This window comes from Helicoverpa armigera, chromosome 22, assembly GCF_030705265.1.
Source record: "Helicoverpa armigera isolate CAAS_96S chromosome 22, ASM3070526v1, whole genome shotgun sequence".
In the NCBI taxonomy this organism is placed as follows: domain Eukaryota; kingdom Metazoa; phylum Arthropoda; class Insecta; order Lepidoptera; family Noctuidae; genus Helicoverpa; species Helicoverpa armigera.
Window position 1 is genome coordinate 9653770 of NC_087141.1, and position 24947 is coordinate 9678716.

The 24947-nt window shown below is 43.4% G+C and overlaps 3 protein-coding genes across 5 annotated transcripts in view; 2 read left to right on the top strand and 1 right to left on the bottom strand.

Annotated features, from left to right (window-relative positions):
• The window catches only part of LOC110378686 (2-methoxy-6-polyprenyl-1,4-benzoquinol methylase, mitochondrial), a 381156-nt gene that overhangs the window by 220103 nt on the left and 136106 nt on the right, over positions 1-24947 (bottom strand). The window lies entirely within an intron of this gene.
• LOC110378676 (calcium/calmodulin-dependent protein kinase kinase 2) overlaps positions 1-24947 on the top strand; it is a 222477-nt gene that overhangs the window by 103623 nt on the left and 93907 nt on the right. Inside the window, exon 1 of one of the 3 annotated variants that reach the window (XM_049842897.2) lies at positions 23488-23741. The exons of the other annotated variants lie outside the window; for them this stretch is intronic. Within the exon in view, the coding sequence (XP_049698854.2) occupies positions 23686-23741 (56 nt within the window). The 5' untranslated portion in view covers positions 23488-23685. Of the gene's footprint in view, positions 1-23487; positions 23742-24947 lie in introns of those variants that run through there. 3 annotated transcript variants of the gene reach the window in all.
• On the top strand, positions 1139-14094 carry LOC126054018 (uncharacterized). The gene is made up of 2 exons (XM_064040353.1): positions 1139-1782; positions 7439-14094. The coding sequence occupies exon 2, from the start codon at positions 7635-7637 to the stop codon at positions 13272-13274; it is 5640 nt and encodes a 1879-aa protein (XP_063896423.1). The 5' UTR covers positions 1139-1782; positions 7439-7634; the 3' UTR covers positions 13275-14094.

The following is a 24947-nucleotide window of genomic DNA, read 5'->3' on the forward strand; positions in this document are numbered from 1 at the left end:
GATGTTGATTAGATATAGGAAACTATAGGAACTATGGCACCTGGAAAAAAGTCGTGGTGGCCTGGTGGGCCAAGAATCAACCTCTCAAGTATGAGGGCGCGGGTTCGATTCCAGGTCAGGCAAGTACCAACTCAACTTTTCTAAGTTTGTATGTACTTTCTAAGTATATCTGCAATGACACCAATGACTGTGTTTCGGATGGCACGTTAAACTGTAGGTCCCGGCTATCCTTGAACATCCTTGGCAGTCGTTACGGGTAGTCAAAAGTCAGTAAGTCTCACACCAGTCTAACCAAGGGGTATTGGGTTGCCTGGGTAACTGGGTTGAGAAGGCAGTCGCTTCTTGTAAAGTACTGGTACTCGGCTGAATCCGGTTAGACTGGAAGCCGACCCCAACATAGTTGGGAAAAAAGGCTCGGAGGATGATGATGATGAGGAACTATGGCACCTGCCGATGACAATGTATAAAATACATGTTAAAATGGCAGGTGGAGACTCGCCACCTCACTTACTGGGCCCCCGGGAATCAGTTAAATAAAATCTAAACTAAATCGCAACAAGAGGGCAACAGGTACATGAGCGGCTGAAGGGTGAGGATACCTCGGCGGACTTTAAACGCAGATCCTGTGGGTCCAGCATCACCGGCCCACTCGCCACTTACCACGAGGCACCTACCCTCCGAGCAGGGCTGCTAACCCTGCTCTAGCGACTCCACTCTGGTCGGCCAATGAAGGCAAGCCAAGAGGCGGGAGACCTTCACTCCAGCAGCCCGGAGATGGGGGACAGTATACTCTCCCCGGAGCACTCGGATATATAGCCCCGCGGGGTCGCTACTCCCCGTCATCCACCTCAGATGCCCTGTGGGGCTTATTAGATATTATTATTATTGAGTTTGAACGGTTAGTTGTACCTAATCATATTTTATTTTTTGATTGATACCTTTAAGACAGTAGACAGTTTAAACTGTCTATAGAGATTTTTGCAAATGGTACTTAGCATGCGCTAAGCAGTTCTGTCGGCGACGATGAATAAGTGTAAAAGTGATAACTAAGTGATAATCAATGTTTAAGTTTTTTAAGGTTTTATGATAGTTAGTATGTCTGTAGTTAATTAAAAGCTATTTTCTGTTGTTGTTTTAATTCCTTTAAAGTTTAAGACTAAAATTGTAACATAGTTAAGCGTATCTAAGTACTAATTTTAAGTGTAACTTGTATGCCCTAGTTTAAGGATTAACGTTTTCAATAAAAAACAGATATTGCTGTTGTTTTAATTATAAAGATAGAATACTAAGGTTGCATAATTAAGTACAAATAAGGTTGTTAAGTACTAAGTTTTGTATTTGTAAATAAATATAAGTGAGATGCCTATCTTATGCAACCTAGAAAAAACCCTAGAAATAGATTCAAATAGTAAGTCTAGGGTATTGGTACTTTGAATTCTAGTTTCCTTTTTGGCCACGAGCGGCGCTAGTAGGATGATCGACAAATTAAACCGAATGTTATCGAAACCTTACCTTAACGAGAGCCGTTTGAGTTTTTAAAAGTTTTCTAATTAAAAAGGGATGTTTTTAAGGGTGAATTTTTTGTACAATATAAGGGAAATCGGGTTGCATAGGATAGGCATAGCTGGAACGTTATAAGTATGCCAAATCACCTGAAAACTGCCCCAGAAAGATTCCCATACATAGGGCACGGGAACGCCCCTCGCTCCCATTGGCTGTCGCATCGGCCATATTGTGAACGACTTAGCCGCGCTCTAGCGTATATAATGAGGGCATATTTTGGTGATCGGGCACTCCACTTCTGACTCTCGTCGTGTACGGACGTGTCGCTCTGCGCTCGCCCGTTTACGACTTTTGTCTTTGTTACGCCCGACGTAACGCTCACCGTAGTCGCTCTGCCGACTACAAATATATCAATCTAAAGCTGCTTTTTTCAAAGCGGCGGACGATTATCCTGTTTCTAAAACGTTTGTGTCAAGTAAATTCACTTGACCCCTTCTGGGTAAAAGCCACAGTTTCGTGGTTCTCGGTTGAAACCATACGGTGCCAACGAAGCCGAGAGGGTGTTGACCCAATCACACCCGCCGAACCCCTTCAGGGCAAGGCAGTCAATTGGACGGGAGCTCGGATTTCGGCCTTGGGGGATCTCCTAGTCGTGCCTTGCATCTGGTTTGCTTTCACAGCTACACACCTGGTGTCGGTTGGGTATCTCTATACCCTTCGCACTAGACTGGCTAGGGCCCGTTCGCACAATAAGACTGGCGAACGGTTTACAAGCTTAGGGCTCACCAATAGGTACTCACCTCCTGCCTATACCCGGCAGGAGGGTTACACATCCCCGGCCCATCCACCCGGGGAGATAGGAGATAGGTTGTTAGGTTTTTATAATTAGGCCCCCACCTCTTTTAGCTCGGTAGCCCTCTTCCCTCACGGGAAAATGACTACCGAAGTTATTAAATTCTTTTTCGAGGTCCTCCTCAAGGACCAAGACATTGTCGCCAAATATGGCGACTTGATCAATAACCTTGATATCAAGGACCCGCGCCTAGCGCGCTATTGTGTTATCACCGATAACGGCTCAACAAAGGAGACCGGCGCAGCTGTGTCGCGCCCCATTGTTGAGCCTATAATTGTCTCTTCGGGGAAAACCACCGCATTAGCGGAAACGGTAATCCCCAATACAATGGTCGATGCCCAGCTGCACTCGACCATTGTTACTAATCCCATTGTCTCACAGACAATGGAAATTACTCAGGCGAGTGCACCTGCGTCAAACGTCGACGCCGAATGCATGGACACCTCGTCCTCCCGCTCTGCCTCACCCGTCCCAGAGGATGCTCAACCCGCCGAGCCCTCCGACTCCTCTTCCTCCGATGACGACTTCACCATCGTACTGGGAGGTAAGAGGAAAAAGAACAAAAATAATGACAAGGCGCGCAAGACCATCGCCCTTGCCGCATCCCCTCTCCCTAGCCCGCCCGCTGTGTCTACAGCATCCCCCGCCCCGTCACCCTCGACCTCGCAGGTCGCTTCCTCCCAAGGTGCCGCTAAGCCCAAAAGCGCACCTAAAAGCAAACCTCCGCCGCCTGTATACTTACAGGACAAGGCGAAATGGACCGAAGTGTCCAAGCTGTGTGTTGATCGTAAGATCAACTACAGATCGGCCTCCAATACCGGCAACGGTATAAAAATCGTCCTCCCTACGTCAGACGACTATAGGGAGATAACTAAAGCGCTAAGAGCGAGGAACATTTCGTTCCATACGTACTCCCTCCTGAGGAAAACCTCTCGGGTCGTCATTACCCGTATTCCGAAGGAAATCCCTTCGGATGACATTTTAAGTGACCTTAAGTCACAAAACATCCCTGCGACGCAAGTCCATAGGATGCACCGCGCCCGCAGCGGCCACGCCTTCGACATGGTGCTCGTAGTATCCGAGCCATCCCCTTCTAAAATCCACCCGATTTTTAACATCAAATCGGTGTGTAATTTAACCGGCATCTCAATCGAGAAGCCAAATAGATCTGGCATTGTATCCCAATGCCACCGTTGCCAACTGTGGGGTCACTCACAGCGCAACTGTTTCGCCCAGCCTAGGTGCGTGAAATGCCTAGGCCAACACGGCACCTCCGACTGCCCGCGACCCAAGGACCGCACTCTGTGCACCGAGCCTCCGAGCTGTGTACTCTGCGGCGCCTCAGGCCATCCTGCCAACTACCGCGGCTGCCCAAAGGCCCCAAAAACGTCTCCCAAGCTGGCCAAGCGTGCAAACGCCCGCCAGCTAAGGGAAAGCCCATCAGCGAGGCTACCTACCGCTCAACTTCCCGAGCGTCTCAGCCCACAACGGCCCTCCCCATGGAACCCTCTCAACCATCAGAGAGCCTTTCCAACCCCGAGGTCAACTCAGCCCCGGCCAACTCCCGCCCCGGTGAATAATTCCACCGCGGCGCCCGCGAGCTTACCTCGCGTCCCTCCCGTCCTTCCCTCCGCGCCCTCCGCGCCCTCCGCGGCTCCTATAGCCGCCAAGCCCGCGCAAGCGCAAGCGATCGCGCCTTCTTCTAGCCCAGTATCAGCGCTCAGTTCTATGAACGTTATACTGAGCACGTTCAGTGTATTTACGAGCGACAGAGCTCAACAACTTTCGAGGGAGATAGTCGCCAGCAATGGCGACCTTATCAAACTCTACCCGTTATGCAGGAGTATTCAGACGTCGCCCAGGCAGTTCAAAACCTGCCTCACTTTAGGAAATAGAAATGGATAATACATCCAAAATTAAACCCCATTCCCTTAGGCTTGGCTATTATAATGCCAACGGTATTCTCGGCCAACGCGACGAGATCTCCGCCTTCCTACAATCCCATAAGATAGACATTCTTCTCGTACAAGAGACCTTCCTAAAGCCGCGTGTACGCGGCCCTAATATAGCTAACTATAAGTTAATTAGAAATGACAGGATCACACGCCACAAAGGCGGCACGCTTATCTATTATAAAAGATCGCTACATTGTGTAGAGATCACTCCCCCCGACTTAAGCTGCATTGAAGCCTCGATCTGTCGACTAGCCATGTCCCAGCACCAGTCGATCACTCTCGTATCGGCCTACTGCCCTCCCACGTCCTCATCCTTTCAGTCCTACGACCCGATCCTTTTCACGAACGATCTCAGAGCCTTACTAGGCCTGAGCGACTCTGTAATAATAGCAGGCGATCTAAACGCCAAACATCCCGCCTGGAATAGCAACACTACTTCTCCAAGAGGCAGGTTGCTATTCAATCAGTGTGAATCCCTCAACTTCGATGTCATCGCTCCGATGCATCCCACTCACTTTCCTAATATAGTCGACCACCTTCCCGACGTTCTCGATGTAGCGCTCCTCAAGAACGTAAACTTACGTTTACATTCGATCGAGGTACTACACGAGCTCACCTCCGACCACAGACCGGTTCTTGTGGAACTAGCCTCGCGCTCAGGCCCACTCGACCCGGATCGCCCTCCTCCCACCCAGATTGTCACGGACTGGAGAATGCTAAGCGAAAGCTTAAAATCCTCCTCCGCCCAGTTAGAATCAATTCCCGATGAAATCAACTCAGTCGCTGACATGACGGGCGCGATCGGCTCGTTCACCGAGCACGTACAATCCACCGTGGACAAGTGTTCACGTAGAGTTGAAGCGACGAGCTTTCATCGCTTCAAGCTCCCGGATGACGTGCGTGCTCTGGTGACCGAGAAGAACGCGGCTGTCCGTGCCTACAGTACTTTTCCCTGCGACGCTAACAAGTCTCACATGCGTAACTTACAGCGTGCTGTAAAGGAACGCCTTGCTGAGATGCGTGAAACGCGCTGGGACAAGACGCTGAGCGAACTCGAGCCGACTCATCAAGCCTTCTGGCAGCTTCAAAGGAAACTCAAATCCGATGAAGTAGCTTCCACCCCGCCGATCAAACGCCCCGACAATTCCCTCGCCTTCGAGGACGATGAAAAGCGGAATGTCTGGCCGACAGCCTCGAGGCTCAATGCTCGCCTAGTACCCAACCGGTCGACCCGGCTCACCTACTAAAGGTCGAAGCCGAGGTCGAGCGCAGATCCTCCCTACCACCGCAAGAAGACCCCGACGATCCCTTGCCTCCCGTCACTCCAGACGAAGTGGCAGAGATCATCAAACGTCTCAAACCCCGTAAAGCTCCGGGCCCAGATAGAATAACCAATAAAGTGTTCAAAATCCTACCCGCTTCCCTCGTAATGCTCATGACCGCGATCTTCAATTGCGCCATGACCCATAACCTGTTCCCACAGGCATGGAAAGAGGCAACCGTAATCGGTATTCCCAAACCCGGTAAACCAAAATCAGACCCGTCCAGCTATCGCCCTATCAGTTTACTCAATGTGTTCGGCAAGATCTACGAGATAATTATCTATAAGCGTCTCAAAGATTACGTCGAAGCAAAGAGTCTTATTCCATTAGAACAGTTTGGTTTTCGAACCCATCACTCTTGTGTCCAACAAGTCCACCGCATCGTGGAAGGTGTGAGCCACGGATTCCAACGTGGCCAACTCACCGGCACGATTCGCTTCGATATAGCAAAGGCATTCGACAAAGTCTGGCACAAAGGCTTGATTTACAAGCTTTACCAACTCGGTGTCCCAGACCGTCTCGTCGTCATCTTACGAGACTTTTTGTCGAATCGCACCTTTCGCTATCGCATAGACGGCACTCTTTCTTCGGCCCACCCTATAAAAGCTGGCGTCCCACAAGGCTCGGTACTCTCCCCCATCCTCTTCACGCTATACACTAGCGATATTCCTAAGAACAAGCATGTTCAATTAGCCCTATTCGCCGACGACACGGCAATCTACTGCTCAGGCCGCATCCCAGCCGCCATAGTGAGACATCTCCAAGCCTATTGCAACACCCTAGGTGTCTGGACTAGGCTATGGAGAATCGAACTCCACCCCGACAAAAGCCAGGCCATACTCTTTTCGAGCCCCCGCCGTAGGCTTCCTCCCGCGCCCCCGTCAGTCACCATGTTTGGTAGGCCGATTCCTTGGAAGGAGCATGCCAAATACCTAGGTGTAATCTTAGACCAGCGCCTCTCATTCGCCGAGCACATACGTAAGGTGCGCTCTAGAGCAGCCTTTGTGTACGGCAGATTGCACTTCTTGCTCAATTCAAAGAGCAAATTATCTCTTAAATCCAAGCTACGCCTCTACGGATCGTGCATACGCCCCGTCATGATGTATGCTTGCCCTGTGTTCGCACAGGCAAGCCATCGCCGCCTTCACAGAATGCAAGCCCTTCAAAACCGTGCTTTACGGAAAATCACAGGAGCTCCCTATTATGTTCGAAATGAGATTCTTCATCTCGACTTAAAAATCCCTACCATCCGCCAGTATATGAAGCGTGCCGCCATACGGTACTTCGAACGCGCTGAGAAACACGATAACTCACTTATCGTGTCAGCCAGTAATTATACTCCCTCCCGCATCAGTAGGATTCGCCGCCCTAGGCATGCCCTTCTAGAACCTGACGATGAGATAACTGTCCTCCAAGAGAGTAGTAAACTCACTAGCACCCTATACAAACACAAACCGCGTTCGTACAAACCTCGCCGCCGAGGTCCGCCGCGACGTCCCGTTCTCTGTCCTCCCGACCCTTGCTCATCGAGCCAGCCCGCGAGCTGAGCCAGTAGCTTTAAATTCCCCATTTAATAATAATGATCATATGATCCAGCCTGTCCCTTTGCTGCCTCCCCAGCGACGCCCTAAGCCGAGGTCCGACCCCACAGGGGGTACCCTTAGCGCAGTCGCTTAGTTTATAAGTTGTTTTACGCCCCTGGCTGGAGGCCTTAAATTCTAGGCATCCACAGGGAAAAGTCCGGTTAAGCAGTACACGGCCTCCTAGGCTGAACTGCGAGATGCCATACCAAAAAAAAAAAAAAGGTGATCGGGCAGTCCGAATCCAGCAGCGCTCCAGTTAACAAGAAGAATAAAGGAAGAATTAACCCTGAATAGTGTTATTGTCTGCACCCTGCCTTGTTGAAGAGCGTCCCCGCCAGCAGCCCTATTCGGCACCACACCAATCATACAGTCCACAACCTTCAGCTGGTCCTTCGAGCCGGATAGGGTGAAGATCAAGATGCCTTCGACAAGATCAAGTTCTGCGCAGTCCAAGACCACCGGGGAAAGTTCTACGTCAACAGACTGGAGCATGAATACGCCAAGTGAAACCGCAAGTTCGTCGATAGCAAGTAGATCGACGCTTACAAAGAGGACGCCGTCGCCGCACAAACGAACGCCGTTACCTCAAGCAAAGGGTGTTGTTGGAAAGGATTCATCAGCGGGGGAAGGGAGCCGCCCCCCTCCGCCATCAAGAATAAGCGAAGAATCGGATCCCGTACATGAAGTAGGAAGCCACCCCACGTCCCAGAACCCGGAGAGAAGCGTCGCAGTGAAGGCTCGTCCACAAGATTCAAGCATTCCGCCGTCTAGTGTCAGCGCGTCAGTTGAAGGAAACCCGCAAGCTAAGAAGCCGACCCGCGATGTAGACACGACGTCCAGCCGCTCGTCTCAAAGAAAGAAGGCAGAAGCACAAGCAAGGATGACGGTGGCACTACGGGAATTAGAAGTAGCTGAAGCCCGCGCAAGGGTAGCTCGAGCCGAGCTGGACATCGCCGTCGCCGAGTCCGACGAGGAAGATGGAGCTGGTGAAGAGTTGTACGAGCAAACCCATGAAGTGGAGAACTGGTTCATCGAAACCAGCGCCGGGCCCAGCAAGAAGAAGAGACCGACCGATTCTAAAGAAGAAAGAAGCGATATCCACCAACTGGCTGAAGCAATACGCAAGCTGTCTGAAAACTCACGTGACGTCACCGCGCCGAAGTACATCGAACTCCCTCACTTCAACGGATCCTGTGAAGAGTGGTTGGCATTCAGAAGATCATTCGAAGATACAGCCGCCTCATTCAGCAACGCACAGAACTTAGCGCGCCTAAGAAGAGCTATACAAGGGAAAGCGAAAGAAGCTGTTCAGAGCCTGCTATTCACCGCTGAAAATCCACGCGAAGTAATTAAGGGATTGGAGTCAAGATTTGGAAGACCTGGAGCGCTAGCATTATCAGAGCTGGAGAAGCTGAAGAATATGTCAAGAGTGAGCGAAAACCCAAGTGATATCTGCGTGTTTGCAAGTCGCGTGAAGAACGCTATAGAAACAATCAAGGCGTTGAAGAAACCGCAGTACCTCAGCTCGCCTGAAACATTGAAAGCCATAGTGGAGAAGATGCCGCCTTCTATGAAGTTTCGCTGGTTTGCCTATCACAGAAGCAGAAGAGATGAAGAACTTCAAGAACTATTACTTGTTGAAGCGTTCCTGGAAATTGAAGCAGACATGTGTGGGGACTTCGCTCCGCCTGAAGCGTTATCAGAATACAAGAAGGGTTTCAGAAGGCCGGTGAATGTGACACAAGACACGTCGCAAGACAAATATAAGAAGTCGTGTCCAGCTTGTGAGGGTGAACACTATGCAACAGAATGCAAGAAGTTCAAAGAAGCGGATATAAATGAGAAATGGGACATCATCAAGAAAGCAAGAATCTGTTTTAAGTGTTTACGATTCAAGCACTCAAGAATCAACTGCAAGGCGCCTGTGTGTAAGCAGTGTGGGAGATGGCATCATACTCTCCTGCACTCGGACGAGCCGCCTGTACCAGTACAGAAATCAAGTGACGAAAACAAAGGGAAACAAATATATGAAGAGAAGGTTTCTTCAGTAAACAGTACCAAGTCAGAAGAGAGAGCATATTTGAAGATGGTTCCGGTGCATCTCTACGGGCCTAAAGGACAAGTACGTGTACTGGCGTTGCTGGATGAAGGATCAACTGTCACGCTCCTGGACGAGGCAATAGCAGAGACGATTGGAGCTGAAGGAAGTCGCGAAGCTCTGTCTATTGAAACAGTGGGCGGAAGAGTTATAAGGAAAGATAGTTCTCAGAAGATTCAACTGAAGATAAGAGGAGCCCACAGAAGAGATAAGAAGTCCATCACAGTTAGAACAATTGACGACTTGAGGCTGTGTGAACAAGGAATCAGTAAGAGCACCGTAGAGAGCTGCCCGCATCTGAAGGCAATCGAAGAGCAGTTACTCTACACGGCAGAGCGGCCAAGGTTGTTGATTGGGCAAGACAATTGGGCACTTATCGTCACAAGAAGATTGAAGAAGGGCAAGCCAGCTGAACCCGTGGCCTCTCTCACTGACTTAGGGTGGGTGCTGCACGGCTGTGAAACTGGCACGAACACTGTAGTCAACTTCGTACATTATGGAAGAGCGACGACAGAATCAGAAGACATAGAAGAAGTAGTAAGGCAACATTTCCAGCTAGAATCGCTGGGTATCCAGAACCGACTGCCATCAAACGACAGCGACAGAAGAGCCTTAGAAACTTTAGAAAAAACGACGAAACGTTTAGCAAGCGGGCAATTCGAAACAGGCCTCTTATGGAAGAAAGAAGACGAGTACCTGCCTAACAACTACAAGCAAGCCTTTCGTCGTCTAATCAGCATTGAAAGGAAGCTGGACAAAGATAAGGAAGTCAAAGAGTATTACGAGAAGCAAATCCAGAGCATGGTTGAAAATGGATACGCAGAGAAAGCGCCAGAGACGTCAACTGAAGGAAGAACTTTCTACTTGCCCCACTTCGCAGTTGTGCACCCTGTCAAGCGGAAGCCAAGAATAGTGTTTGACGCGGCAGCCAAGTACGAAGGGAAAAGCCTCAACGACGCCTTGCTAGCAGGCCCGGATCTACTTCAATCACTGTTCGGAGTGCTGCTACGCTTCAGAGAAGGCCCAGTGGCTGTCATGGCCGACATCCAAGACATGTTTCTTCGAGTCAAAGTGAGGGAAGGCGACCGAGACAGTCTAAGGTTCCTGTGGCGAGGAAGCCGAAGAACAAGCAAACCCGACGAGTACAGAATGTCGTCGATTATATTCGGGGCAGCGTCATCGCCCGCAACTGCGATATATGTGATGAACAAAAACGCGGAAGACTTCAAGGCAACTCACCCAGAAGCTGTGAAAGCTATAAGCAGGAATCACTATATGGATGATTACCTACAGAGCTTCGCGTCGATTGAAGAAGCTAAGAAGATATCAAGAGAAGTTAAAGAGATACATTCTCGAGCGAGTTTTCACTTAAAAGGCTGGGCGAGCAACGACATAAGGGTATTATCAGAAATTGAAGACACGAACAAAGGAGAATCACTGCTGCTTACAAAGGAAGAAAAAACTCTGGGACTGAGGTGGCTTGTGAAAGAAGATAAGTTGGCGTTCAACGTTGGTCTGCGCAACACACCGAAGGAATTATTAGAAAATACAAGAGCGCCTACGAAGCGTGAAGTCACAAGTGCCGTGATGTCAACATTCGATCCGCTAGGCTTCGCGGCGCCTGTGCTAATACAAGGAAAGAAATTAATTCAAGACATATGGAGAACGAAGGTTGACTGGGACGAGAAGATTAACGAAAAACAAAGAAAAATGTGGTCAAGGTACTTAGAAGAGGTGCTGGCATTAACAAGACTTCAGATACCGAGATGTATCTCGCCACGCTGCGGTGAAGGGCAGCTACACACGTTCACGGACGCTAGCGAAGAGGCTTACGCGGCGGTTGCTTACTGGAGGACAGTTGAACCCTGCGGGAAAGTACACGTCTCCATGGTCGCTGGCAAAGCAAGAGTATCGCCGACAAAACCAGTGTCGATTCCACGATTAGAGTTGCAAGCCGCCCTGCTTGGCAGTAGACTAGCAGCTAGTATCGAGGAAGAAATGAGCCTGCAAGTATCAAGAAAATTCTACTGGACTGACTCTAGCACCGTGTTACTGTGGATCAAGGCGGAGCCAAGGAAATTTAAAACCTTCGTGGCTAACCGGCTCGCAGAAATCGAAGAAAACACTAAGCCGGAGGACTGGAGATGGGTGCCCACTAAAGAGAACCCGGCGGACGACGCTACAAGGGGAACGCCGGCCGAGTTCAGTCACAAATCAAGATGGTTCCAAGGCCCCGCGTTTCTTCGACAAACAGAACAAGAGTGGCCTCTACACGATTTCAAGTCTGCGGGCAAATTACCGGAAGAAAAAAGCAAGGAGCAAGTGGTGGCTGCAGCAACAGAAGGGAAGGCCTTAATTGATTTACAAAGGTTTTCAAGCTGGGAGCGACTACTGCGCGTCACGGCCAGAGTGGTCACCTTCGCATACCTCTTATTGAAGAAGACCCGTAAAGCAGCCACTACTGCCGTGCGCAAAGAAGACGAGCCTTGGCGACCGCAGAGAAGAGCACAGAAGGACAAGAAGCGAACCCCCAATCAACCAGCCATCACCAAGTCTAAGAAACCTCTACACGCACCTATAGAGCAACAACACATAAGGAAGGCCGAAGAGATTCTAATAAGGATAAGTCAAGTCGATAGTTTTGCAACAGAAATAAGAAGTTTGAAAAAAGAAAAACCCCTCGAAAGTGCAAGTAAACTTAAGAAAATCGACGTGTACATCGATGATGACAATATCATTAAGTTAAGAAGCAGGACGATGAAGTTTCGCAGCGAAGAGCGAAGGAAAATGAACCCTATTATATTAGACGGAAAACACAGAATTGCGCAGCTCATCATTCAACATTATCATAAGAAGTTTCTTCACGGCAACACTGCTACAGTCATGAACGAAGTGCGACAAAAGTATTGGATCTTCGGTTTAAGGGCCGCAGTAAAGGCAGTGTCACATGGCTGCCAGTGGTGCAGAACAAGGAAGAGTGTCCCCGCGATACCTCCGACGGGCGACCTACCGAGCGAGCGACTACAACACCATCAGTTCCCGTTCACTTGCACTGCAGTCGATTACTTCGGCCCCATGCAAGTCACCGTTGGCAGAAGGGTTGAGAAGCGGTGGGGGGCATTGTTTACATGCCTTACCACGCGAGCCGTTCACCTGGAGCTGGCCCCCTCTCTAAGTGCCAGCTCTATGATAATGGCGTTGCGACGGATGACCGCGAGAAGAGGAACGCCGAGTACTATTTTTAGCGACAACGGTACTAACTTCGTTGGCGCGAACAAAGAGCTAGAGGCGGCCGCACAAGAAAAAGGAATCAAGTGGAAATTTATCCCCCCCGGCAGCCCAAACATGGGGGGCGCCTGGGAGAGACTCGTGCGGTCAGTGAAGACGGCCCTGGCTGCAGTACTCAATGAAAGAAGCCCGCCTGAAGAAGTGCTTCACACATTAATAACAGAAGTCGAACACATCGTCAACTCAAGACCCCTCACCCCCGTCAGTATGGATCCCGACGACGAAGAGAGTCTGACCCCCAACCATTTCCTGCTTGGAAGATCGTGCGGAGCGATGGCGCCGGGAGAATTCGACGACACAGACTTAATCGGGAAGGCAAACTGGAAAACAGCGCAGAGGCTCGCCGACCATTTCTGGCAGCGGTGGGTGAAAGAGTACCTGCCCCTCATCATGCCACGACGGATAGAGGGTCGCGCCACTAACGACCCTCGAGAAGGCGACATCGTGCTCATAGTCGACTCCACGTTACCTCGCAATACGTGGCCCCGCGGTGAAGTCATCAAAACCTACCCCGGGCCAGACGGCAGAACCCGAGTGATGGACGTAAGGACTACGGGAGGAGTGCTGCGCCGGCCAACGCGTAGAATCATCGTCCTGGTTCCCGCCGCATCGTCGCGCTCCGAGGATGGCGTGCTACGCACCGTGGGGGAGAATGTCGGCGACGATGAATAAGTGTAAAAGTGATAACTAAGTGATAATCAATGTTTAAGTTTTTTAAGGTTTTATGATAGTTAGTATGTCTGTAGTTAATTAAAAGCTATTTTCTGTTGTTGTTTTAATTCCTTTAAAGTTTAAGACTAAAATTGTAACATAGTTAAGCGTATCTAAGTACTAATTTTAAGTGTAACTTGTATGCCCTAGTTTAAGGATTAACGTTTTCAATAAAAAACAGATATTGCTGTTGTTTTAATTATAAAGATAGAATACTAAGGTTGCATAATTAAGTACAAATAAGGTTGTTAAGTACTAAGTTTTGTATTTGTAAATAAATATAAGTGAGATGCCTATCTTATGCAACCTAGAAAAAACCCTAGAAATAGATTCAAATAGTAAGTCTAGGGTATTGGTACTTTGAATTCTAGTTTCCTTTTTGGCCACGAGCGGCGCTAGTAGGATGATCGACAAATTAAACCGAATGTTATCGAAACCTTACCTTAACGAGAGCCGTTTGAGTTTTTAAAAGTTTTCTAATTAAAAAGGGATGTTTTTAAGGGTGAATTTTTTGTACAATATAAGGGAAATCGGGTTGCATAGGATAGGCATAGCTGGAACGTTATAAGTATGCCAAATCACCTGAAAACTGCCCCAGAAAGATTCCCATACATAGGGCACGGGAACGCCCCTCGCTCCCATTGGCTGTCGCATCGGCCATATTGTGAACGACTTAGCCGCGCTCTAGCGTATATAATGAGGGCATATTTTGGTGATCGGGCAGTCCGAATCCAGCAGCGCTCCAGTTAACAAGAAGAATAAAGGAAGAATTAACCCTGAATAGTGTTATTGTCTGCACCCTGCCTTGTTGAAGAGCGTCCCCGCCAGCAGCCCTATTCGGCACCACACCAATCATACAGTCCACAACCTTCAAGTTCAGAAGTTTTGATGAATGACAACCTTACCTACATATCTATGAATGTTAGTAATTATTTCGCGATAAGCTATATAAATGAATGTGGCTTTTATTTTTTGTGAATACTAATTATTTTATTTTACAATTTAAATATTTTAAAAGTAATTATTTTACTCCTGCTACATATGCACATGACTGCATCGTTATTATTATGATTAAAAAATATAACATACTAGCTTCTGCCAGCGGTTTCACCCGCATCTCCGTGGGAACTACTTCCCGTACCGGGATAAAAAGTATAAAGCCTTCCTCGATACATGGGCTATCTAACACTGAAAGAAATATTCAAATCGGACCAGTAGTTCCTGAGATTAGCGCGTTCAAACAAACAAACTCTTCAGCTTTATAATATTAGTATAGTTATCGGCACGAATCTTGAGCTCTGACCTACTCCTGCGCAGAAGTATTTATTGGGTCCCTTTTGTGGTATGAAGTAAGGCGCGGGGACGGGCTAAAGCGGTGATTGGCCCGCAGTGCATCGCGTCATAGCGGTCACTCGGGATTGGTTCTTTGCTAATAAATCACTTCTGCGCAGATGTAGGTCAGAGCTCAAAATTCGTGCCGATAACTAGGTATATAGATATTTTATACATAGACTGGTTTTGTGATTCCAAGCGTTTGATAGATAGGAATATAAATTAAAATGCAACCATGTATCTGTTTTATTGAATACCTGCTCTTCTAACAGATTATGACCTGCTATTCTAAATAGGAATTTGGTTTTTTATCTATCTACCTACCTGATGTTTCAAAAGCACAAGTATGCTTAACAAATTCAAGCACAAAAAAAATGTACATAACTTGAACCTTATATTCAAGAGCAGAGAGTTTACATTAGCATTAAAAGTTGACGAGTACTGGGATAATTTGACGAGTATCCGTACAAATCAGACGACTATTGGTACAAATCGCCCTTTTTTTAAACGGTTTTATTTAGCTCACCCCGTTTGTTTTATTATTTATTCATTCTTGGGTCAAATTTATTAAACGGTTTTATTTAGCTCACCCCGTTTGTTTTATTATTTATTCATTCTTGGGTCAAATTTAGAAATTGAAATTTCAGTGCCTTCCTGTTGTCAGATTGATCTGAAATTTGGTACACACCTTTATTTCCGATGACAATACAATATAGTAATATCAATAACATTGCAAATCCAAGATGGCCGCCGGTACAAAATGGCGGATAACGTAGGTTTTATCAATCCCGTCAATGTGGGTATCAAATGAAAGTGCTCAACCAGTAGAATACAATGTACTATATAAAATTCAAATCCAAGATGGCGGCCTCTACAACATGGCGGATAACTTAGGTTTTTATCAATCCCATCAACATGGGTATCAAATGAAAGGTCTCAACAAGTAGAATACAATTTACTATGAAAAATTGAAATCTAAGATGGCCGCCGCTACCAAATGGCTGATAACAATTTTTAAACGGTTTTATTTAGCTCATCCCGTTTGTTTTATTCTTGGGTCAAATTTAGTAATTCAAATTTCACCCTCTTCCTGTCAACCGATTAATCTGAAATTTTGTATACACCTTTTATTCCGATGACAATACAATATAGAAATATCAATAACATTGTAAATCTAATATGGCCGCCGGCACAAAATGGCGGATTACATATTTTTCCACAACCCCCTCAATATGGGTATCAAATGAAAGGGCTACACAAGTAGAATACTGTCAGCAACCCCAGCGGGGCCCAACAGGGCCAAAGCCTGCCTGGGCTGCGGGATTGTTCGAAAGAGTTACCGTGGCCCTGGTACATAAAAGGCCTACGACGAAACATAAGTATTTTTAGTCAGTAAGAGTCTGGCACTCTGTCACTTGATGATTTTTGGCGTCGTTAAAAAAATTGACTTTTAAAAAAAATAGATTGTAATAAATTATCAGACAAGAGACCGTGTAATAATGATGCACTAAATGAATTAGATAGAATGAGGAATATTCGGTAGGCATTTTCATTAAATACTAAAAACTAGAAAATAAAAAATCGGTAAAAAAACTTTTAAGTCAAACGGTTTTATCTTATGTGCACTGAAAACTAGAAAATAAAAAAAATAGTTACTTACCTGTCAACCTACGTAGGTGGTCTTGGTCATATTAGACTAAAATAAAAACGTGGGGCCCCTCTGAAATCCTACCTATGGCAAAGCATATCTTTATACTTTGGTAGATCATGAGCTCGGCGTTCGCTGGTGAAGCCGCTACGTCTGATTATTGATTGTCAAAATCTCCAGTTACGATTATAGTAAGTCGATGCAATCCACACCTATTATACCTCTAGAAGAAAGTACTACAGCAACAGTTAATGGGCCCCACGTTTTTATTTTAGTCTAATATGACCAAGACCACCTACGTAGGTTGACAGGTAAGTAACTATTTTTTTTATTTTCTAGTTTTCAGTGCACATAAGATAAAACCGTTTTTACTTTAGCCTTAATAAGTATATAAACCCATCAAAATGATTAAAAAAACATTAGTTAATTAGAATAATGAATAAATACTCAATCACGTCATGCAAAAATTTTCATTTTCTATTGAATATTTAACACACAGTAGCGCTTCAAAGTCAGTGATTTCCGAAATCCGACGACTATTGGTACGTTTACCTTACCACAGAAACGAGAACTTTTTTTTAAGATGGCAAGACTTCAGATGATTTCCATCTGTGGGAGTAGTGGAAGAGTGACAGACTTTTCTGTCTAAAATCCATCTTTATACTTTCTGTAACCCTTTGAATACCAGTAACTCTTATTATCACTTTCGCAGCCTTTCTTCTATAAAGATAGACCTGAAACATTTTCCGGTTAAATCCGGTTACAGGAAAAAATCTCTTCTAGTACTTTCATTTGGTCGTCTAAAACTTCAAAACCCAAATGAACATCACCACAGCTATGTAGGCACATGAGTCACAAATTGTTTATTCATTAGAATTTATTAGTCTTTCATATGGAGACATCATGTACCTACATTATGTTATGTATGGCTGAAATAAAAACATGGACTTTCCCGAGAGTAGTTATTTGATTATCTCTAATAATGTCTAATGTTTTATCGTATAAGTCAATCAATAAAATAAAAGTTAATATCTGTGATTGGCCTGTTCAGTATGAAAACAAAATAAATTGTTACTAATGGATAGTTCAATTCTATGGATTCTGTGTTAGAGCTAAGTTTGATCAATTTTTTGGTAACTATTTTATCTATTTTTTTAATACAAGAAATAGGTTAGTGGGTTGTATAACGTGAAATTCTGAACTACTGAACTATAAATTGCTGAAGATTATCTTTATAATAAGTTACAAAGGCTTCTATTACTTTTAGATCTTTCAAACTATGTAACGGACTTTATTGCAGTTTATCAACAATAGATAGAATGATTCAAATTGGAAAAAATCTATGTAGGTCAAATAAAATCCATAATTAGGGTTATCCGTCCAGCAGTTTTTCAGGCCACAAACAAAACCAACAACCGAGTATATTTATACCTAGCTAGATATAACATATAATAACCAGCTAGATACGATATAAATCTAGCCCGGATCGCCCTGGGGGATAAATTAGTGCAGCTCAATTTGTAACCAAACCGACGGTATCGACTTACTTTGGTATCGGATTCATACTGCAATTACTATGTACTACAATTTTATCCTGAAAAGCACCCAGTAAAAAAATATACAACTTTTATTTATATCCGCTCTTAATTTCGTCAACTACAGACCAATCGTTTTAGACTGCAAGGGTCAAAAACCAACTCAGATTAGCAGTTACAAGTAGTAGGTACTTGATATTTCACGCGGTTTCATCTGCTTTACTTAAGGACTATTAAGGAGTATATCTCTTCTTAGTAAATATAAAAAAAAAACTGTAGTATACTTAACCGTTTTAAGGGTCTTATCTACCTACTATCGGCAAATCTATACAATTATTTCAGTGTTAGACTGAGCTTTCATTGATAAAGACCAGCTAGACACCACTTTTTTTCCTGATCGCAAAGTAGTTTCCACAAGACGCATGGGGAACTGCTGGCGGGGGCTATTATTAACTAAATCTGTTTAACAATTTTAACGATCACACTTAACAAACAAAGTCTTATTACTATTAACAATATTAGCTACTTTATTTGCGTGTAATCACCACTATCGTTTAGGTTATCACTCGAATGTCAAGTACACAACTACAGTTAAATTTTATGCGATATCAAGTTAAGTGTCAACATTCAGTTAGAAAAACAATTCTCTTGCATCAAAACAAATTACTACACGCTTAACATGACTTGAATATAAATTATCTTCATGCTTTGCCTCACGTAGTCTATATCTATACATATAATAATCTATACATATAATAAATCTATACATATAATCTATACATATTATAATAAATCTGTAAAAAAACTTTGTCTGTACATTGAATATTATAAAAAAATAATAATTGAGTGGGGTTCAGAAACAGTAATAGAGCATAAATCCAAAAAAAAATTCTGTCTGTTTGTCTGTATGTCTGTATGTCTGTATGTCTGTATGTCTGTTTGTTTGTACACGCTAATCTTCGGAACTACTGGACGGATTTCAATGATTTTTTCTTTGTTGCATTGGTATAAAATCGGGGCAACATATAGGCTATAATTTATCTTCGAAACTTGAAGACCTGGTGCAGAACTTCAACAGACCAACAAAACTATAAGAGATACAAAATTGGTGCCATGGCAAAAATTGTTTCATGTGATGAGCATTTTCAGCTGAGATAATAAATTTGAAGATCTGGACACCTGATGTGGAACCCCAAGAGCCCAGCTTCTCGGTACCATATACAGGTATGACGTTTTAGCAAAAGTTGTTCAATTTGATAAGCACTTTCTATTGACTTATACAAATTGAAGATCTAAAACACCTGATGTAGAACTCCAGGGGCCCAGCTAGACTATAGCATATGAAGGTATGACGTTTTAGCAAAAGTTGTTCAATTTGATAAGCACTTTCTATTGACTTATACAAATTGAAGATCTAAAACACCTGATGCAGAACTCCAGGAGCCAGCTAGACTATAGCATATACAGATATGACGTTTTAGCAAAAGTGGTTCAATCTGATAAGCACTCTGACTGTTGACTGATAAACAGGGACATGAGCGGCTGAAGGGTGATGATACCTCGGCGAACTTTAAACGCAGATTACGCGCTCCCTGTGGGTCCAGCATCACCGGCCCACTCGCCACTTACCACGACGATCCTACCCTCCGAGTAGGGCTACTAACCCTGCTCTAGCGACTTCACTCTGGACGGCAAACCCCCGTCATGGTTCTCTCCGACCGGCCGGAGATGGGGGACAGTATACTCTCTGGAGCACTCGGTATAATAGCCCCGCGGGGTCGCTACTCCCCGTCATCAGCCTCAGATGTCCTGCGGTGCTTATAATCTCATTATTATTGTCGTTATTATTTTAAGAGCCTTTGTCCCAATTATGTTAGGTCTTCCCTTATCTCCTTACTACAAGGAGCGACTGCCTATCTGACCTCCACAATCCGATCACCCGCTCAACCCAACACCCCTTGGTAAAACTGGTCAGACTTACTGGCTTCTGACTACCCATAACGACTGCCAAGAATGTTCAATAACAGCCGGGACCTACAGTTTAACAACCCCTCCAAATAACGGTCATTGGTACTCAAAATATACGTATAGAAAGTACATACGAACTTTAAAAAAGTTGCATTGGAATTGGAAGGTACTTGCCAGACCTGGAATCAAAGTCAGACGCTCATACTTGAGAGATTGGTTCTCTACCCACTAAACCACCACGACTTCCACTAAGTCACCACGACTTTGTCATCTTAGTAATATTTAATGTTTTTTTTTTCGTAATAATACGTGCAATATTTTTGCCACACACAACTTAAATGCGGGCTAATTAGAATCACTACTTTTATCCCTGTGGTCATGCCTATTGCGCTTCAGTTCTCAGCGTTTTGGTTTAGTCTGCTGTGCTTTTGCCGCTGAAGTACAAAAATTAAATATATGGAACGTTTCTAATGGTTATGCGTATTCCGTTGTTTTCAAGTCAACGGGCCCTTAAAATTCAATATCAGACAATGCAGATCTTTGATTTTGCTGACCCCGTAGTCGCTGGCATAAGGGACAGGATCCGCGTACGAAGTCGCGGGCAGAAGCTAGTTGGATAATAAACGAAATACTTTACTATCTGCAATTTTTGATCACGAACATATATGAAGGAAGGGGATAGCCAAAAAAAATAATGATGAATAAATTGTATGAAACTGAATACATATTAATTTGTAAACTATGTAAGTATTACCTATGCTATTCTCGGCAAGCCTGGGAACGTGCTCAGGGTCGAAAGTAATAGAAAAATTTTCTGAGAGCCATGCGTCCCTGATGAGTGATCCTTCTCCGTGTGAGAGGAGGCCTGTGCCCAGCAGTGGGATGATAAAAAGGTTGTAACAGTAACAGTGTACGTCCCTGATGAGACACCAGATCTTTTCTCGTGGTGTGACTCGCGTCTCGTAAGAATTACTGCCCGTACCGGGATAAAGTATAGCCTATAGTATTCGGAAAGAGTGTAGTTTTCCAATAGCGAAAGAGTTTTTAAAATCAGTTCAGTAGTTTCAGGAGCCTTTAAGGTACAAACAAAAAGTGTTACGTTTATAATTTTAAGTAAAGATAGGTGATCTGGCTCTTAAACTATGTATTAGATTAACGTGATACGTTAAGAAAAGCACAGTTAGCCTCCTAAACCCCCACCCACAGTTAAAATCCTTGCTTATATATTACAGTCATCCTATAAATAGCTCGTTTTAATCCTAGTTAACCGTTTAGCTAAAAAAGGTCAACTACCGGTTGTATGTAGCGTTAACTGCACAGTGGGTGACTGTGGGTGGACAGTGGGCTTTACTTTCTGCTGGTTTGGTTACGTTTAACTGTATTTTAAGATGGTGATACATTTTAGGAAGAATTAGATGTAGGAAAATGGATGTAAACTTATGTGCATCACTATTTTGTACTATTGTATTAATATAAATGCAAAGCTCAAAAATCCTGGGTGTTTTTTTTTTCGGAGAAATAAAATTTCAAAAATGTTTTAAGAAGTTTGCAATTATTCTTGGCTGGAAAATGGTAAATGCATAACTGTAGATCGTCATCTCCATCCTTCTTACTTTGGTATATAAATACTACTATTTTCTTTTACATAGTCAAAATTAAATAGCAATAGGTACAGACATAAAATCTAAACACTGAATTAAAAAATATGCAAATAATATACCTAATTAAATAAAGATTCTGATTAAAGCAGACAACTGCATTAATTTGCATACATAAGCAATAATATGCATTATGCATGCATGCATATAACTTATTAAACAAACATGATACGAGGAAAATTAAAGGCCATCTGTAATAATAAAGAAATAGCTTAAAACCGGAACTCAGCTTAAGATAGACATACCTACGTATGTCTTGCAGTGGTAGGTCTGGGACCGGCTGAGCAGGTTTTGATAAAGCCAACAGGTTTACATTACGACATAACATGGAACAACTTGGGGCATTACTAGCGAAATCTGGGTTTACCTTCTCATTTAATGTTTGGGTAAAACCAATGGCAACATGCTCTTACGGACAATAAAATCAGAAAGTTAATATCAGGGCGTTTAAAAAAAACCTGTATTAAATTCTCCTTCTATCTATAACCACCTGTCAAATTATTTAAGAGATAAAAACGAAAGAATCCTTTGCGCCTGTATTACTTAAGTTAAGATGTTGATAGTGAAAGAATCCTTGTGTTCTAGCTCTAGTTTTTTGTTTATTTGGTCTACAAGCATTCCTACATTGATGTCCTACCAGCCGATTATCGGCTACGGCAGCTGTTCTCATGTAAGGAGATTAGCCAACTGCGCAGGACATATTATAGTGCACAAGCATTTGCGCAGACACAGGTGCAGTCCATGGTACATGGTGGTGTAGCACCCCTACAATCCATGGTATGGTAGCGATATTTTGTTAAATGTAGAATGCAAATTACAAACATTCAAATTGCAAAACGCAACGCGTACGCTAATTCCTGGAAAACGGTTTGTAATCTTTCAACGCAAGATGTGAGGAATCTGCAATTGTCGTCAGTAGCATGCATACGTTGCTTTGATGGAAAAATGGCTATTAAGTCATCAAATTAAATAAAAAGTATCTACTATAATAAAAGAATCCGAATATATAGTGACTGGTAAATTAGTGACCGGTAATTGAACACGTGATTCTATCCATGATCGATCACATATTCTATTCTCATTAGTTTAAACATAGTAGAAAAACATAAAGTTCAAAATCTCAAACAGCTTTGATGTTATTGTGATAAAACTAACGAGAATAAAAAAATATTTGGAAAAATTGTAATCATGAGTAGAATCATGTAGTCACTTATTACCATGCACCCTACATAGGTACCGGATATATCTTACTCTATCCCATATTATCCTAATTTCAATACTGTCCCATATTTCTTCCTCTCAACTATGCCTCATCAGCATCAGCGGTGTTGTGTACAAACATCGGAGCAACATGAATGGCCGAGTTGTGTACATTGCGCGCGCAACTCGCTCTGCAAGCAACTGGTCGCTGACAAAGAGTAATATTGTCTGCTTTTTAGATGGGACAGTAGGCATAAATATGGGATATATTTGCTTTGTCTCTACGTGTTTTTGGATGGGTTTTTGTAGAAGATAATGCACCAGAATAGGTATTAGAGTCCATTGTATAGTTTTGTCTGTAACGTAGGAAAACTAAGTGACGTTTATTTACTTACTCTCTCTACTCTCTATTTCACCAATAATGTGTGTTAATATACCTAGTGTTTGCAATTCTGATTAAATATGAGAAAAAAGAACCTTGTAAATTACTAGTATTAAATCAATTTAATAGCTAAACAATGTAACTCATAAAATAGCTAAATGTCACATAACTGACGCCTTTATGAGGTAAATGGTTAAATAATACTTCTACTGTATTTTCGCGTATTTATTTTATTTATCTTTTTGGTTAAATTTTCCTTGTTTTAGGAAGCAGGTCGCATTATTCGAAACACTTTAATAAATTAACTTTAAGATACTTTTACAAAAATACAGAAACCAAAACTTCTATTAAACTAGTGCCAGAAAACCACCACAACCCCCCAACAAATAGGCACAATACCCAACGTCAACTTGTCGCATCTACTCTGTATACACTAGTCTATGCGGTTGCCTCCACGCGCGGGCCACTACTCAGTGTACACCAATCAAGCGGCGAGCTCGCACGCCCCTCCTCACTCTCTCCTCACGCGAACTTTAACAAAACTTTACAAACGAAAATTGTTATATATAAAAACATATTTTTGATACAAAAGTTATAAAGTGAAGAAGTGCCTTCGTAGTGTTTTTTGATACAAGTGATGTGACAAAACATGAATGGAGTTATAGTTAATACGGAGGTTGGGAAAGATGCTGCTCTTGTTGAGAGGTGAGGTTTTCAAAATAGTTATAAGTTTTGAAAAGAGTTTTCATCTGTTTTCATGGAATTTCTTGTCAGGCCTTGTTAAGATTATCTTGTTGGAAATTAAGTTAAAAAAAAAAAGAAAATGGAAATGAAAGTGAAATAATATCACTTTTTTCATACTTGTAAAGTTGGACGTAGGACGTCCACCAACAAGGTGGACAGACGACCTTATAAAGGTCGCCGGAAGACGCTGGATGCAGGTCGCCTCCGACAGGTATCCGTGGAAATCTAAGGGGCAGGCCTATGTGTGAGAAGTGGACGTCCTATGCCTGAGATGATGATAATGATGATGAAAGTTGGACGTTGTTCAGTGGCCTATTATTATATGAAGTAAGAAGAAATCGTTAAATATTATCGGTAATGAAATGAATGAAACCGTGAAAACATAAACAATACGCTCTTATCGTAATAGCACTTTGTCTTAGTTCCGCTACATAATTTTTGGTGCGATATTGTAAGACGTAATTTCCACGAATTCAAGAATGCTTACTTAATAACTTCTTTAAGAAATCAAGTAATAAAAATATTTAAAAACAATATACCAGACAAGAATAGTTTAAAAACTATGTTGAAGTAAAGTTAAAAAGTAGTACCTATTAAAATACTTAAGCTCCACTTTAATGTAAAAAATAATCTCCGAGATAAATCTTTAAAAGTTCGTAATCTGTGACAACAACAAACTTCAAATGAACCAAAACAACTGATAAAGTTGACATGTTACGTCTTAATACTGATATGCTTATTTAAATTTTTACAATTACTTAAAAAATACGTGAAACAACAAAAGAATTTGATAAAATCACAGTTTTGACAAAAATCTTGACCCACGAACTCTCTATCGTATCATATAATTAAGTTTCTAGCAAAGGCTAATTAAAAAGACACACATACAAAATAAATAAAAAACAAACAACTGTTAAGCTCCGATCTAAAAGGTCAAGAATTATTATCCAGGCGACGAAAAAATAAAACATTTGTTCGAATAAGTTCTCCGTATGTCGATACCTACAATTGAACTTGTTTAAAATGTCAACTGTTGTTTTTGCAAAGCACAGTGTTTTAACTTAAAATACAAATTAAAAGCATTTAAACCACACGTGCATAATGATTTTATGCTTAAAATATTTTGCATAACCACATCACAATATGCTAAGTACAAGTTTGAACTTT

Excerpts from the sequence above, each read along its gene's own strand:
- LOC126054018 (XM_064040353.1), top strand. The coding sequence starts at position 7,635 with ATGCCTTCGACAAGATCAAGTTCTGCGCAGTCCAAGACCACCGGGGAA.